Source organism: Panthera leo, chromosome B2 (genome assembly GCF_018350215.1).
Source record: "Panthera leo isolate Ple1 chromosome B2, P.leo_Ple1_pat1.1, whole genome shotgun sequence".
Lineage (NCBI taxonomy): Eukaryota > Metazoa > Chordata > Mammalia > Carnivora > Felidae > Panthera > Panthera leo.
This window is the reverse complement of record NC_056683.1, coordinates 3,657,451-3,670,728: the sequence shown is the minus strand read 5'-3', so window position 1 is coordinate 3,670,728 and position 13,278 is coordinate 3,657,451. Positions and strand designations below refer to the sequence as shown.

Below are 13,278 nucleotides of genomic sequence, written 5' to 3'. Positions count from 1 at the left end.
TTACACTTCCATCCACCAGTATAACTGGCATCTTTTTGCTGCTTCCAGGACATTTCTCTTTTGCTTTTCCTGCGGACTTTCTTTCGCGGATACCACTCGCTATGTCTGGACGCGGAAAGCAGGGCGGCAAGGCTCGCGCCAAGGCCAAGACGCGCTCGTCGCGGGCCGGCCTGCAGTTCCCGGTGGGGCGCGTGCACCGCCTGCTCCGCAAAGGCAACTACTCGGAGAGGGTCGGGGCCGGCGCGCCGGTGTACCTGGCGGCCGTGCTGGAGTACCTGACGGCCGAGATCCTGGAGCTGGCGGGCAACGCGGCCCGCGACAACAAGAAGACGCGCATCATCCCGCGCCACCTGCAGCTGGCCATCCGCAACGACGAGGAGCTCAACAAGCTGCTGGGCCGCGTCACCATCGCGCAGGGCGGCGTCCTGCCCAACATCCAGGCCGTGCTGCTGCCCAAGAAGACCGAGAGCCACCACAAGGCCAAGGGCAAGTGAAACGTTTACGGAATCTGCCTGCTCTCCCAATCCCGAAAATCAAAGGCTCTTTTAAGAGCCACCCATCTTTTCTGGGAAGTGCTGAAATACTACAGAACTCCTGAGACGTTTGTTTCCTTACTTGCTAACCTTAAGGTAGCCTATTTCGAAATTTCCTATTGTAAAAACTGTACAACTCCTCCCGGTACTCCCACACAATGGTCAGATGAGTTTAAGATATTATATGTCTAATGCCTGGAGGTTTATGAAACATTACATAAAATGCTCCCGCCAATTGCAAACGCACAAGCCATTCGCAGTAAACCAAGTGGCAATTCTCTGAGGTCGTAACTTCGGGGTGTAGGTTACGTATATAACAACGATAGTCGTCGAGAGCATTATCTGTATGTTGAGATTGTTTAAAAGCGCAGTGTATACACATGTATGTAATTATATACACACTCTGGTCAAAGTTGCGGCCACAAAGTCAAACACGCAGGAAAGAAATGAGAGAACAAAGGAGACATACCTGACCAATCACATTTCAGGGCGGGCTTTTCGAATTCTGGGGCGGCCTGAATTCCCGCTGCAAAAAGTTGTGCGTTTCCGTCTTTTCACACAAAAAGGAAATGAATGAAGTCCGCTGAAACACACGAAGTGAAACCTCGGTTTTATGAACTCAATTTAAAGTGCATTAAGAATAAATATAAACTGGAATAAATTTTGATTCTATATTCAAATCTTACTGGAAATCCAATCATTTCTCGGAAAGGCAACCTGAGAACCAATTAGATCACAGCGCGGGACCTGCGGACCACACTGATCTCTCCTATAAATAGGGTCAGAAACGGCTCCTCGCTACTCTCCAGTCTCCTTTTCTGTGTAATTGTCATGGCTCGCACGAAGCAGACGGCGCGCAAGTCGACGGGCGGCAAGGCCCCGCGCAAGCAGCTGGCCACCAAGGCGGCCCGCAAGAGCGCGCCGGCCACCGGCGGCGTCAAGAAGCCGCACCGCTACCGGCCCGGCACGGTGGCCCTGCGCGAGATCCGCCGCTACCAGAAGTCCACCGAGCTGCTGATCCGCAAGCTGCCGTTCCAGCGGCTGGTGCGCGAGATCGCGCAGGACTTCAAGACCGACCTGCGCTTCCAGAGCTCGGCCGTGATGGCGCTGCAGGAGGCGTGCGAGGCCTACCTGGTGGGGCTCTTCGAGGACACCAACCTGTGCGCCATCCACGCCAAGCGCGTCACCATCATGCCCAAGGACATCCAGCTGGCGCGCCGCATCCGCGGGGAGCGGGCGTGATTCCCCAAGGCTGTTCCCTCCGGACTTTGAAAAAGGCTCTTTTCAGAGCCCCCTACTTTGTCAAAAACTGTTGTAACACTTTCTTTCCGATTGCTCCCTTGGTGAAAGTAAGTTTCTCTTTTTCAAGAATACTCTGAAACTGTATTAGATGGATCCGCCGGTTTTGATAACAAAGAATCGGCTTTGGATTCATAGTAATTCTGTGTAATGTGTAACATTCCGTTACTTAGTCTTTCAAACTGCAGTTGTTTGATGAGGGCACAGAATGGCTTGTAGGTATTAAAGACCAAAAGGGATTCTATTGTTGAGATTTCCCTCTTTACATGCAGCCTTTTATATCCTTTTGGGGTTGAAAGAAAAGAGCAACGTTTACGATTTCCATCCTCAGCAGAGTCAAAGTCTAGGTGAATCAAGTGAAATGCGTTATTTCTTTTTAATGGATCTCCAGCCCACTGGATCGGCCCCAGTAGACTAAAAAGTAAATACAAACATGATTCCTTGTGAGGTGGACAAATTGGTCTTCGTGCCATTACATTATATGTTATCGAAGTGTCAAGTTCAAAATAATAAGCTGTCTCATTGTGAATTATTCTGATATATAACCATCAGTAAGGGAACATCAGGAAGATGAACCTAGTTCAAAGCAATATAGGACGTTATCAAGATCAGCAATAGTTCAAGAAAGTGAAGGAAACTAGGACAGTCTCCCCACAATTTTCCTCTTTGACATAAAATTGGGGGCTAAAGGCAGTTAAGCAGCAATGACACCGATGTGTCATTAGCACCAATGTGGGCCCTTCCCCTTTTCCGCCTTAAGACAAGATATAAATTCTATACTGGTGACTCTTAAAAGCCCAGAGAGGGACCAGAGGAAGCCGCAGACAAACCTTACTGTTAGCTTCCTCCCATATACCTACCTTGCCATGGTTTTCGGTCCTTCAAGGCCTAAAACTGCCTTCCCTTGTCCAGTCATTTCTCCACACATTCTTTGTTGAAGACGCTGTGTAAGCTTCAGTGGTAAGGTACCTCTTCCAAGGGTTCTTGCCTGGGTTTCTCCCATGTGTATGCGAAATAAACACGTTAATAAACTTCTCATTGTTTTTATCCTGCTAATCGGTGTTTTGTAAAACGGGCCCCAGCCAAGAACCAAGATGGATAGAGGAAAAACTCACCTCCTTTACAAAAGAATGAGGACTGGAATAAAACCAAAAGAGCAAATTTAGATCCAAAAAGTGTTATTATTCTACAGCACAATTACAACCTTTAGATGATCTTTTCTAATGACATAATTTTCATCTCCAACCGACAAAAATCACTGAAATTATCAACATCCTACAAGTTATCTAAATTCATAGATTTTTCACAGATACTGGACCCTAATAAGCAGTCTAACAGAAGAACATACCCTTGAAATAAATTAAAAAAAAAAAAAAAAAAAAAAAAAAAAAAAAAACCACACTGGCAGGCCTTTTAAACTACGCTCATATGAGACAATGTAAAGAAATGCAGTCTATCCCTTTACCTTAATTAGATATTTGGATATTTCTTAATAGGTTTCAGATCTGTTCTGGTCTGTGACCAGAGTCTTTCCCTTGTCCTCAGTGACCTCATGCCTGATGATGAATGTGCCTTCTCATTTGTGCTTTCCACCTCCCTGCTTACCAAGGATTTACCATGACACTGAGGGACTAGTGTTGAATTTCCCAGGCCTAAAGAAGTAGAAAGTACCAGCAGCTCTGTGACACCCTGTTTATCTCCAAGTCAGAGCCACATGACATCACGTGTTTAGCTTGTTTCACAAATGTGAAATTGTGATTCAAAAAATATAAAATAAACATGTGACACAGAGAGTACTTAAATCATCAATGACTGAAAAGGGTAAAATGCTCTGAAAGGTTCAAAGAATATTTAAGAAATTAGGGTATTTATAAACAACTCAACACAGAAATATTGGAATAGGATTATTGAATGAGGTTAAAACAAAATTAATAATGTCCAAGAAGCCATAAATCTTTGGAGTTGGAGCTGTTCCACCAGACAGAAAATATTTACAGCTCTACCAAATAAACCCCTGCTGAATTTGATACATTCAATCAATAGTAAATAGTGAGATGATCAAAGTCCATGGTCCTGCAATTCTTGTGTAGTCTTTCACCTTTTATGATACTAAACATCATGGCCCATCCTTTTGTTCCCTATTTCCAAGCCTCAGATAAAGTGTCACATACTGTGAATCCTTCCTGGAAAGAAATAAAAACATAGGACCTGCAAGATAAATTTCTATGAAACTGCATGATGTGACTCCTTGACATTGTACTCATTAATCAAATACATAGTAGACACTGTAACCTTTTATTGTTTCTAGACTCCAAACTGATTCCCCTGATTTTCTTATCTGTCTCTCTTGGTCTTGGGTTCCAGAAACAGTAAACCATTCTCGGGCTTTCGTTTTCATGAGATGCTTTTACATTTCCACAGTGATTACTTTGCATCTTAAAAAAAAAAAAAAAAAGATACCAGATTCTACATTCTCTTTTACAGAAGCTTAAGCTCTTCTGAACCATAATTGCATTAGCAAACATTTTTGGATGTTCTCTCTCTCAAAAAAGTATACTTTTGGAAAAAAAAAATATTAGCATAGAACTTCAGGAAGTCTCCATTCAGCCCGCCCTTAAAGAATTCTAAGGTTGACAATTTTTCGAGTTACCCCTCTTTTCTTGCTTTGATGGGTAATGTTTTCTTTGGCAAGCCTGTGTTCGCTCCCTAACATGATTTTATTTTTTTTATTTTTTTACAATGCTTCATTTGAGTTTGGGGCCAGTCTCTGGGCAACTGTATTTCTTAGAAACATAGATGGCCCTTGAACAAGGTTAGGGGTGCTGACCCCTTGCATAGTTGAAAATCTGGATAAAACTTTTGATTCCCCAGAACTTAACGACTAACAGCCTACAGCTGACCAGTAGCCTTACGGACAACATGAACAGTTGATAACCGCATACTTTGTATATTGTATTAGATACTGTATTCTTATAATAAGGTAAGCTAGAGAAAAGAAAAATGCTATTAAGAAAATAGTATTTGCAAGTACATGGATGGAACTGGAGGGCATTATGCTCAACGAAATTAGTCGGAGAAAGACAGGTCTCACACGACTTCGCGCATCTGAGGAGTTTAAGATACAAAACAGGTGAGCATAAGGGAAGGGAAGCAAAAATAATATAAAAACAGGGAAGAGCACAAAATATAAGAAACTCTTAAATATACAGAACAAACAGAGGATTGCTGGAGGGGTTGTGGAGGGGGGATGGGCTACATGGGTAAAGGGCATCAAGGAAGACACTTGTTGGAATGAGCACTGGGTGTTGTACAGAGGGGCTGAGTCACCGGAATGTACTGAAATCATTGTTGCGCTGTATGCTAACTTGGATGTAAATTTCAAAATAAAATAAAATAAAATAAATAAATAAATAAATAAATAAAATTATACCTATAAAAAAAGAAAATCATAAGGAAGAGATAATACATTCGCAGTGCTTTATTGTGTTTACTGAAAAACAGTGTGCCTATAAGTGGATCCATGCAGTTCAAACCCCTGTTATTCAAGAGTCAACCTTACATTGAATTTCCACCATATTTCAAAGCGCAGGATGGCAAGGTTGGGTGAAAAATCAAGAAGCAGAGAGGGGCAAGGAAGAATCCTGGAGCAGCGCTGCCTATAGAAAATAATGCAAGCCACATTCGTTATCTTAAATTTTCCACTAACCACATTTTAAAAAGTGGAGGGGCGCCTGGGTGGCTCAGTCGGTTAAGCGGCCGACTTCGGCTCAGGTCACGATCTCGCGGTCCGTGAGTTCGAGCCCCGCGTCGGGCTCTGTGCTGCCAGCTCAGAGCCTGGAGCCTGTTTCAGATTCTGTGTCTCCCTCTCTCTCTGACCCTCCCCCGTTCATGCTCTGTCTCTCTCTGTCTCAAAAATAAATAAATGTTAAAAAAAATTTTTTTAAATAAAAAAAAATAAAAAGTGGAAGATGCAATCATTTTAATAATATATTCTATGTAATCCTAAATCTCCAGATATATTTGTTTCAATCAATGTAAAAACATGAATAACACAATATTTCGATTCCTTTTTTCATCCTAAATCCTCTAAACTGGGTGTATATTTCATTCAATCTGCTACTAAATTTTGATTGGAAATAACTTGATTTGCATTTCAACACCATAAACTTTACTGTTGGCAAATTGAGTTCACATGTCCACGTTGTTCAAACATACGCCAAATTTTCCAATAACTGAACAGAGTAATAGCTCTTCAATTTAAATGATTTAATATTAAAAATTCAGTCCCTCACAGCATTAGACACATTCCGAATGCTCAAAAGAGGGTCCAGAGCACTTTATCAGACAATGCTTTCTTAAAAGGAATTGTGTTTGGGGTGTGAAGGTGGTGATGGAAGCTGGTGGTTAAATGGGAAAGTATATAAATTTAAATGTAACCACGTAAGGGTAGCACTGACCTCGAAAAGCAAAGATTTGCCCATACATAGATATAGAGGTCATTAGGAAGAAAGAAAAAAAAAAAACAAAAACAAAACCTGAACATAAATCCAGATTACAAAATAGCAGATTGAGGGATTTAAGAATATGGAGGGGCGACTGGGTGGCTCAGTCAGTTCAGAGACTGACTTCGGCTCAGATCATGATCGCAGGGTCCGTGAGTTCCAGCCCCGCTTGGACTCTGTGCTGACAGCTCGGAGCTTAGAGCCTGCTTGGGATTCTGTCTCCCCCTCGCTCTGCCCACCCCTGCTCATGATCTGCGTCTCTCTGTCTTTCAAAAGTAAAAAAAAAAAAAAGTTAAAAAAAATTAAGAATATCGAGAAGGAAGGCAAGCCCTGGGGCAGGAAGACAGAATTTTCTCAGGCCAAGTGGCCGTCCCTGTGTCTCACACTGGACCTGACATTTACCCTTTGGCTGCCAAACCATCTTTGTGATTAACATTTCCATCCTGCGGAGGAAGAACCTACAGTGAAAATGAGAGAACACAAGCCACAAAGCAGGACGTGGGCCTCAGAAGGTGAAGCGCAGGGAGCGCAGGCCGCAAGCAAGGGGACAGGCCTCCCCGTGAAAAGCCCCCACCCGTCACACTCGTGTTCGTGTCAGGCTGCGGACTGCAGTTCTTTTCTCGCTCCCTAAGACCATCCTCCCAACGTCACTACTTGACCTCGATGTAAAGTGGACAAAACTGCTTGAATGGGAGGACAGAAGGGAAACACTCCAATACATTTCAGACATGCGACTAGAATTCACACCAATGCCGAATTTCGACTGCGACTTGCCCGAGGTGTGTAAGGGTCCACACAGTTCAGCCCGGAGAAGCAGCTGTTAGCTTGACAGCTGCCATTACTTAGGTCCCTTGATTGGCCTGAGACGTTTCCTTGCAGGCCCTTAAACAGAGCCTTCTTGCGTCTCCCCGGCTACGCGCGGCCTCGCGCACTTGTGGGCGGGGATAAACTCGCTGCCCCGCTCCAGGCCCCGCCCCCGACCCCTCCGGCCCTGTTCTCAATAAGGTCCGCCACAGGGTTATAAATGAGGATTTCGTCGCTGTGTAACCTAACTTCGCTGCTCTGTTTTACTGACTGGAGGACATGTCTGGTCGCGGCAAAGGCGGGAAGGGCCTGGGCAAAGGGGGCGCCAAGCGCCACCGCAAGGTGCTGCGCGACAACATCCAGGGCATCACCAAGCCCGCCATCCGGCGGCTGGCCCGGCGCGGCGGCGTCAAGCGCATCTCCGGGCTCATCTACGAGGAGACCCGCGGGGTGCTCAAGGTGTTCCTGGAGAACGTGATCCGGGACGCCGTCACCTACACGGAGCACGCCAAGCGCAAGACGGTCACGGCCATGGACGTGGTGTACGCGCTCAAGCGCCAGGGCCGCACCCTCTACGGCTTCGGGGGCTAAGACTTTGCGTACGAGAAGTGAATTCTTTGCCAACCCTAAAGGCCCTTTTCAGGGCCACCTATCCATGCACTAGAAGGAGCTAGCGACGCTGTTTATTTCCTTTTCGTGGGAACTGAGGTTACTGCATGTATTTTGCGATCTGAGTTCCATGACTTCCATATAATTTAACCATGTTTACTCCTTGTCCGGGGGCATTAAACATCAAGGCAGCCTTTAAGGTTTATGGTCACAGACCTTGTCTATGGGTTTTTCTATTTTTGAGACGTGCCCACACTTTAAGTTGCAATCCATTTATAGACATGTCCCAAACATGAGATTGTACATTTTTCAAATCCAGTTGCTATCTGGAAATAAAGCTTGAATATGAACTGGAGGAAAAACCATTAGCCTACTCTGTTCAAGGAAAAGCAAAGTGAGAATGCCCAGCTACTATTTGGTAACTAGGGGGAAGGGTTTGATGTGAGAAGCTTAGACTGAGCTGTAGACTGCAGCCACCTATAAGCAAGCCTCCTAGGTGGCACGTGGGGACTTTTTCGCCCCTTTTCTCCCTCATATTTGGATTATGTAAAATGATTACCAATAAAATGTATTTAAGCCACAATGATTTGGGGGTTTGCTTTAACCTTGTCACGTCTATTCCCTGATATTCTATAATAAAAGCAGCAATGTTAAGTCCTCTCACAAACCCGCTGGTGCCTCCTTTAAAGCCAGAAAGGGAGCTACACAGACACCTAGCCCCGTGCTAGGGCTCAACCACCTGCAGTGTTTTCTGATGCGTCCACACTTACAGAGGAAAGGGGGAAGAGGTCTCCAAAATAATAACCAGGCAAATTGTCTTCTCGGTCTTCACTTCAAGAGAAAGTCACTGGCAGTAGCCTAATTAAAAGCACTTCAAGGTATTTGTAGCCTTTGTCTTTACCTCTTAGCATCAATTCCTGCCTCCAGGCAAATTGAACTAGAGTGATGAAGGGACAGGGGAAAGGAGGAGAACCGCTATGTTAGTGAACTTTCTTTGGGTTCTTAGCCTTGATTTTTCTTGATGGGTCCTGTGATGGCCTCGTAGGGTGTCCGCCAGGATTCCCCCTCCTAGTGCTCACCCTTGTGATCTAGCCCCCTTGGGTGTGGACATGACTTGTGACTTATTTCCAACCCACAGAGTACTACAAAGCTGACTGGATGTAATTTTTCTGTATATGATTATTGTTAACTGACGTGTATGTTGTGTAATATCTATCCTCCTTGACTTTAGCATGCTGGCTTTGACGGACCAAGTATCCATGGCAGCATGCACAAACGCCAAGAAACCCAGGGGCTCTTTAGAAAGTGAGGGAGGCCTAAAACCAAAAGCCTGCAACCATTCAAGCCAACAGCCAGCAAGAAAGAAAATGAATTCCTCAGCCCTACAAGCACAAAGAAACAAATTCAGTTAAGCAGTGAGTTGGAAGATGATATTTCCCCACGCAAGCATCCAAGAGACCTCTATCCGAGGTAACATCTCAATAGCATCCTGATCTAGGACTCACCTAAACTCTGCCCAGACCCACAGAAACTCACATTGTACATGTGTATTGTTTTAAGATAGTAAATTCAAATGAATTGTTGTGCAGCAACAGCTAACACAGTTAGCTAACACACGTAGCGTCTTCAATCAGTGTTCCATCTAAGATACCATAACATGAACTGAAACTGCCATCATTATCTAATGGAAGACATACATTTTAAAAAGGAAAAAAAGGGGGGGGGGGAGAACAAACCTATAATGGGAATATTCCCTTTGACAACTGTCTAACGCTTCACACGTATCTCCAACATAAGTATACATAGGTCATGCTTTGCAGGCCTCCCTAATACCAAGGCTATAAACAATGACGTGCTCAACACCAATACATCTAACTCATTTTACTTTCGGCAGCACAAAAACAAACCGTCTACTTTTCCATAATTAACACATGAAACCCACTGATTTTCATCCATATCTTCTGTGATCCCTGCATACCTAGATCTTTTCTTATTTTTGTTTCATTTTAGTTTTTCTCTGTCTAAATGAATACAGAACGATACACCAAAGGCAAGAAAAGAAAAACCATGTAAAAGTGGATCAAAATTAGGGTTTAGGAAAATGACTCAACATGCTGTGCAGTTGATTACATCAATAACATACAGGCAAAATAAAATGGATGATAAATTCATTTTAATGTACATTTGAAGAATTGTCGAAACGGTCTACAATAGATGCTATGATTAAATTCTGCAGTTCAATAATACCCATGCCTAATTAAGATCTATTATGGGATGAATGACATTCAGAGTTTGGTGTCCTGTGCAAAATAATTTCTCATTGCACGAGTTGGCCTTTGTGAAATACATATAATTATGTTGTTATAATGTGAAAATTGTAATGAAAACAAATAACCAAAGTATATGTACTTAAGTACAGACAACTGTAAGTTACAGCCACCCAGTGTGAAATTATTGTAAAGTCTAATGATTGAACAATGAACCAAGTAAAAATTTAAAGAAACCACACAAAAACTATTCTTTCAGGGCTTTAGCCAAGTCCTACTATACACATTTCACATAATCTATGTGGCTTTAGAGATTAACATAAGTTCCAGTAAACATCTCATACTATAACAGTTTTCACATCTTATGGAAACAGGTCTGTAAAAAGACAAAACATGCTTTTAAAGCCAGTTGAGGAACCTTGCTATTACAACTCTTTATATGCAAAAGTGAGTGGCTCTGAAAAGAGCCTTTGGGGTTGGGTAAGAGGGCGCTTACTTGGCAAGTCTACTTGGAGCTGGTGTACTTGGTGACGGCCTTGGTGCCCTCGGACACGGCGTGCTTGGCCAGCTCCCCGGGCAGCAGCAGGCGCACGGCCGTCTGGATCTCCCGGGACGTGATGGTCGAGCGCTTGTTGTAATGCGCCAGGCGCGACGCCTCGCCCGCGATGCGCTCGAAGATGTCGTTCACGAACGAGTTCATGATGCCCATGGCCTTGGACGAGATGCCGGTGTCGGGGTGCACCTGCTTCAGCACCTTGTACACGTACACCGAGTAGCTCTCCTTGCGGCTGCGCTTGCGCTTCTTGCCGTCCTTCTTCTGCGCCTTGGTCACCGCCTTCTTGGAGCCCTTCTTCGGGGCCGGGGCGGACTTCGCTGGCTCAGGCATGATAAACAATACCAAAAGCAGAAAACTTGTGACCAACACGGAAAAGAGTGAGGGGGGGAAAAAATCCCGAGTATTTATATCACGTATATGCAAATGAGGGTCCAAAAGTCTAAATTTTGATTGGACCAAAACTGACCAATAGATTAATAGCATGTAAAAGCAGCGTTGCAAACCTGCTTTTTTATTGGCCTAAAAAACTAACTCTTCCAGAGAATCCAATAGGTTAATTTACAATGCCGCTTTATTGCTCAAAGTGCATTCACCAAAAATCAAACAAAAAAGAATAAAGAAAACCTCTCAATAAAACCTTATTTTAAATTATGAAAGTAGAAATTTCGAACTGGCACGCGCAAACGAGGGAAGGAAATTCTATTATATAGCCCAGTACAGTCCTGACTACTGCTCCTTTGGGTTTGTCATAAATTATCCAGGACACCTCGGGTCTCTTCTGACAAGAATCATGATATGCTAGATTATTATCATTAAGATATGTTGCAAAAGACTCTCGATCACCGCCATCTTTTTCAAGTTTCAGCATTGCAAACGTTTTCCTCAATGCTCACCCCATTAGACCCCGACTGACACTTTAAATTCATTAAAACCAAACATCAGAGTCCACTCACCAGTTTGAGTCAAATACGGTATTAAAAAGAACGAGGGGCTCCAAAACATTGGAATTTTAACGTGCGAATCCTGAAATATAAAATTCCTTATGTGTTAACATTATGTCCTAGACCATACTAGAGTGAACTAGATATTTGCTGTAAATAAAATGAAGTGGAACTCATGAGATATTATACAGTGGGATTTTCAAATAGGACAGGAAATACCTTCCGGATGAAAACGAGATAACTATGCAGAAAATGGCGGATTTTTTAAAGAGAAATTCTCAAGTACTGTCTTGCTTCAAGAACACCGTACTTTGTATAGACAAACAGAAGAAAAATTCAACAGAATTATTTACGAGAATTGTGGCGTTTGTCGGTCCTATTTGTTGTGTGCCAAGCATCACAAGGGAAACAAATAGCTTAGTGATATTTTTTCCCCCAAGGGGGCCGGGAACAAGTCGGTTAATTGAAATTAACCAATCAGAAACTAGCACGGAACAGATTAAACCAATGCTAAATCTCAGGGAGCACTTCCGGAATGGAGCTCCAGTTGACTCACCGGGATTGCCCACAATCCAATCAGAGTGATTCTGCCCCTGTATAAATGCAGGGGCGAGCGGTTACCCTGGTTTCCTGACTTTGCAGTTAGGCCATGGCTCGCACGAAGCAGACGGCGCGCAAGTCGACGGGCGGCAAGGCCCCGCGCAAGCAGCTGGCCACCAAGGCGGCCCGCAAGAGCGCGCCGGCCACCGGCGGCGTCAAGAAGCCGCACCGCTACCGGCCCGGCACGGTGGCCCTGCGCGAGATCCGCCGCTACCAGAAGTCCACCGAGCTGCTGATCCGCAAGCTGCCGTTCCAGCGGCTGGTGCGCGAGATCGCGCAGGACTTCAAGACCGACCTGCGCTTCCAGAGCTCGGCCGTGATGGCGCTGCAGGAGGCGTGCGAGGCCTACCTGGTGGGGCTCTTCGAGGACACCAACCTGTGCGCCATCCACGCCAAGCGCGTCACCATCATGCCCAAGGACATCCAGCTGGCGCGCCGCATCCGCGGGGAGCGGGCGTAAACTTGATTTCCGGATTCTGTGCCAACTTTGAACCCAAAGGCTCTTTTCAGAGCCAACCACTTTGATCTATAACAGATGCCGTGACACTTAAACAAGTAAGTTCCGTTGCTGACCGAGCTCAAACTTGTAGCAGGCCTGAAAGACATTTAGGGCTGTCTTAAATTAACCTCTCAAGCCTTTGGTCTCCTGAAGTTTTCCTAGTGTGTTTAGTTAACATGGTTTTACTTTCAAACCCCTATTTCTCCGTATGTTGCATAGGTCTGACAGGTTTCGTTCTGGCTCTAGGATTTATGGGTTTTATTCTAAACTTCGAGTATGGTCTCTTGCACCTTTCTGGTATCGTGACCGTTCCCTTGCCTCTTCATCCTACAGGCTCTTTGACTTTTGCAACGTTACTTGGCGCTATTCAAGGGGTGGCCCGTTGTGTCTTTGGGGGCCTGGGCTGAGCCTTCAAGGCTGCTGGTTATCTGTTTCTCCCAGGGTTCACCGTGTTGAACTTAAGAGAATCCCAAGGCCCCAGAACCCTTGGTCGGCACTTAGCTGAGCAGAATTTGGGGACCCAACTCACTAGCAACCGCCAGACCTTTATGAAAGGTGATCAAAGATCTCCCCCTAAGCCTCTTAAGGGGAGCCAAGGCTTGGGTTATTAGCTGGAGCACAAAAAAGTAAGACGGTAGCGTTTCCTGAGAACTTGCCGTCTATCCTTC

The 13,278-nt window shown here is 44.7% G+C and overlaps 5 protein-coding genes across 5 annotated transcripts; 4 read left to right on the top strand and 1 right to left on the bottom strand.

Moving 5' to 3' along the window:
• The first annotated feature begins 51 nt into the window (after positions 1-51).
• LOC122219423 (histone H2A type 1-B) lies at positions 52-569 on the top strand. The gene has a single exon (XM_042937671.1). The coding sequence runs from the start codon at positions 102-104 to the stop codon at positions 492-494; it is 393 nt and encodes a 130-aa protein (XP_042793605.1). The 5' UTR covers positions 52-101; the 3' UTR covers positions 495-569.
• Positions 570-619: 50 nt separating this feature from the next.
• On the top strand, positions 620-1,775 carry LOC122219409 (histone H3.1). The gene has a single exon (XM_042937655.1). It carries the CDS (start codon positions 1,365-1,367, stop codon positions 1,773-1,775), a length of 411 nt encoding a protein of 136 aa, XP_042793589.1. The 5' UTR covers positions 620-1,364.
• Positions 1,776-7,380: 5,605 nt separating this feature from the next.
• Positions 7,381-7,788, top strand: LOC122219450 (histone H4). Its single transcript, XM_042937703.1, has one exon. It carries the CDS (start codon positions 7,418-7,420, stop codon positions 7,727-7,729), a length of 312 nt encoding a protein of 103 aa, XP_042793637.1. The 5' UTR covers positions 7,381-7,417; the 3' UTR covers positions 7,730-7,788.
• A 2,115-nt stretch (positions 7,789-9,903) lies between these two features.
• On the bottom strand, positions 9,904-10,952 carry LOC122219398 (histone H2B type 1-C/E/F/G/I). The gene has a single exon (XM_042937642.1). The coding sequence runs from the start codon at positions 10,898-10,900 to the stop codon at positions 10,520-10,522; it is 381 nt and encodes a 126-aa protein (XP_042793576.1). The 5' UTR covers positions 10,901-10,952; the 3' UTR covers positions 9,904-10,519.
• Positions 10,953-12,133: 1,181 nt separating this feature from the next.
• Positions 12,134-12,747, top strand: LOC122219408 (histone H3.1). Its single transcript, XM_042937654.1, has one exon. It carries the CDS (start codon positions 12,161-12,163, stop codon positions 12,569-12,571), a length of 411 nt encoding a protein of 136 aa, XP_042793588.1. The 5' UTR covers positions 12,134-12,160; the 3' UTR covers positions 12,572-12,747.
• The last annotated feature ends 531 nt before the right edge of the window (positions 12,748-13,278 follow it).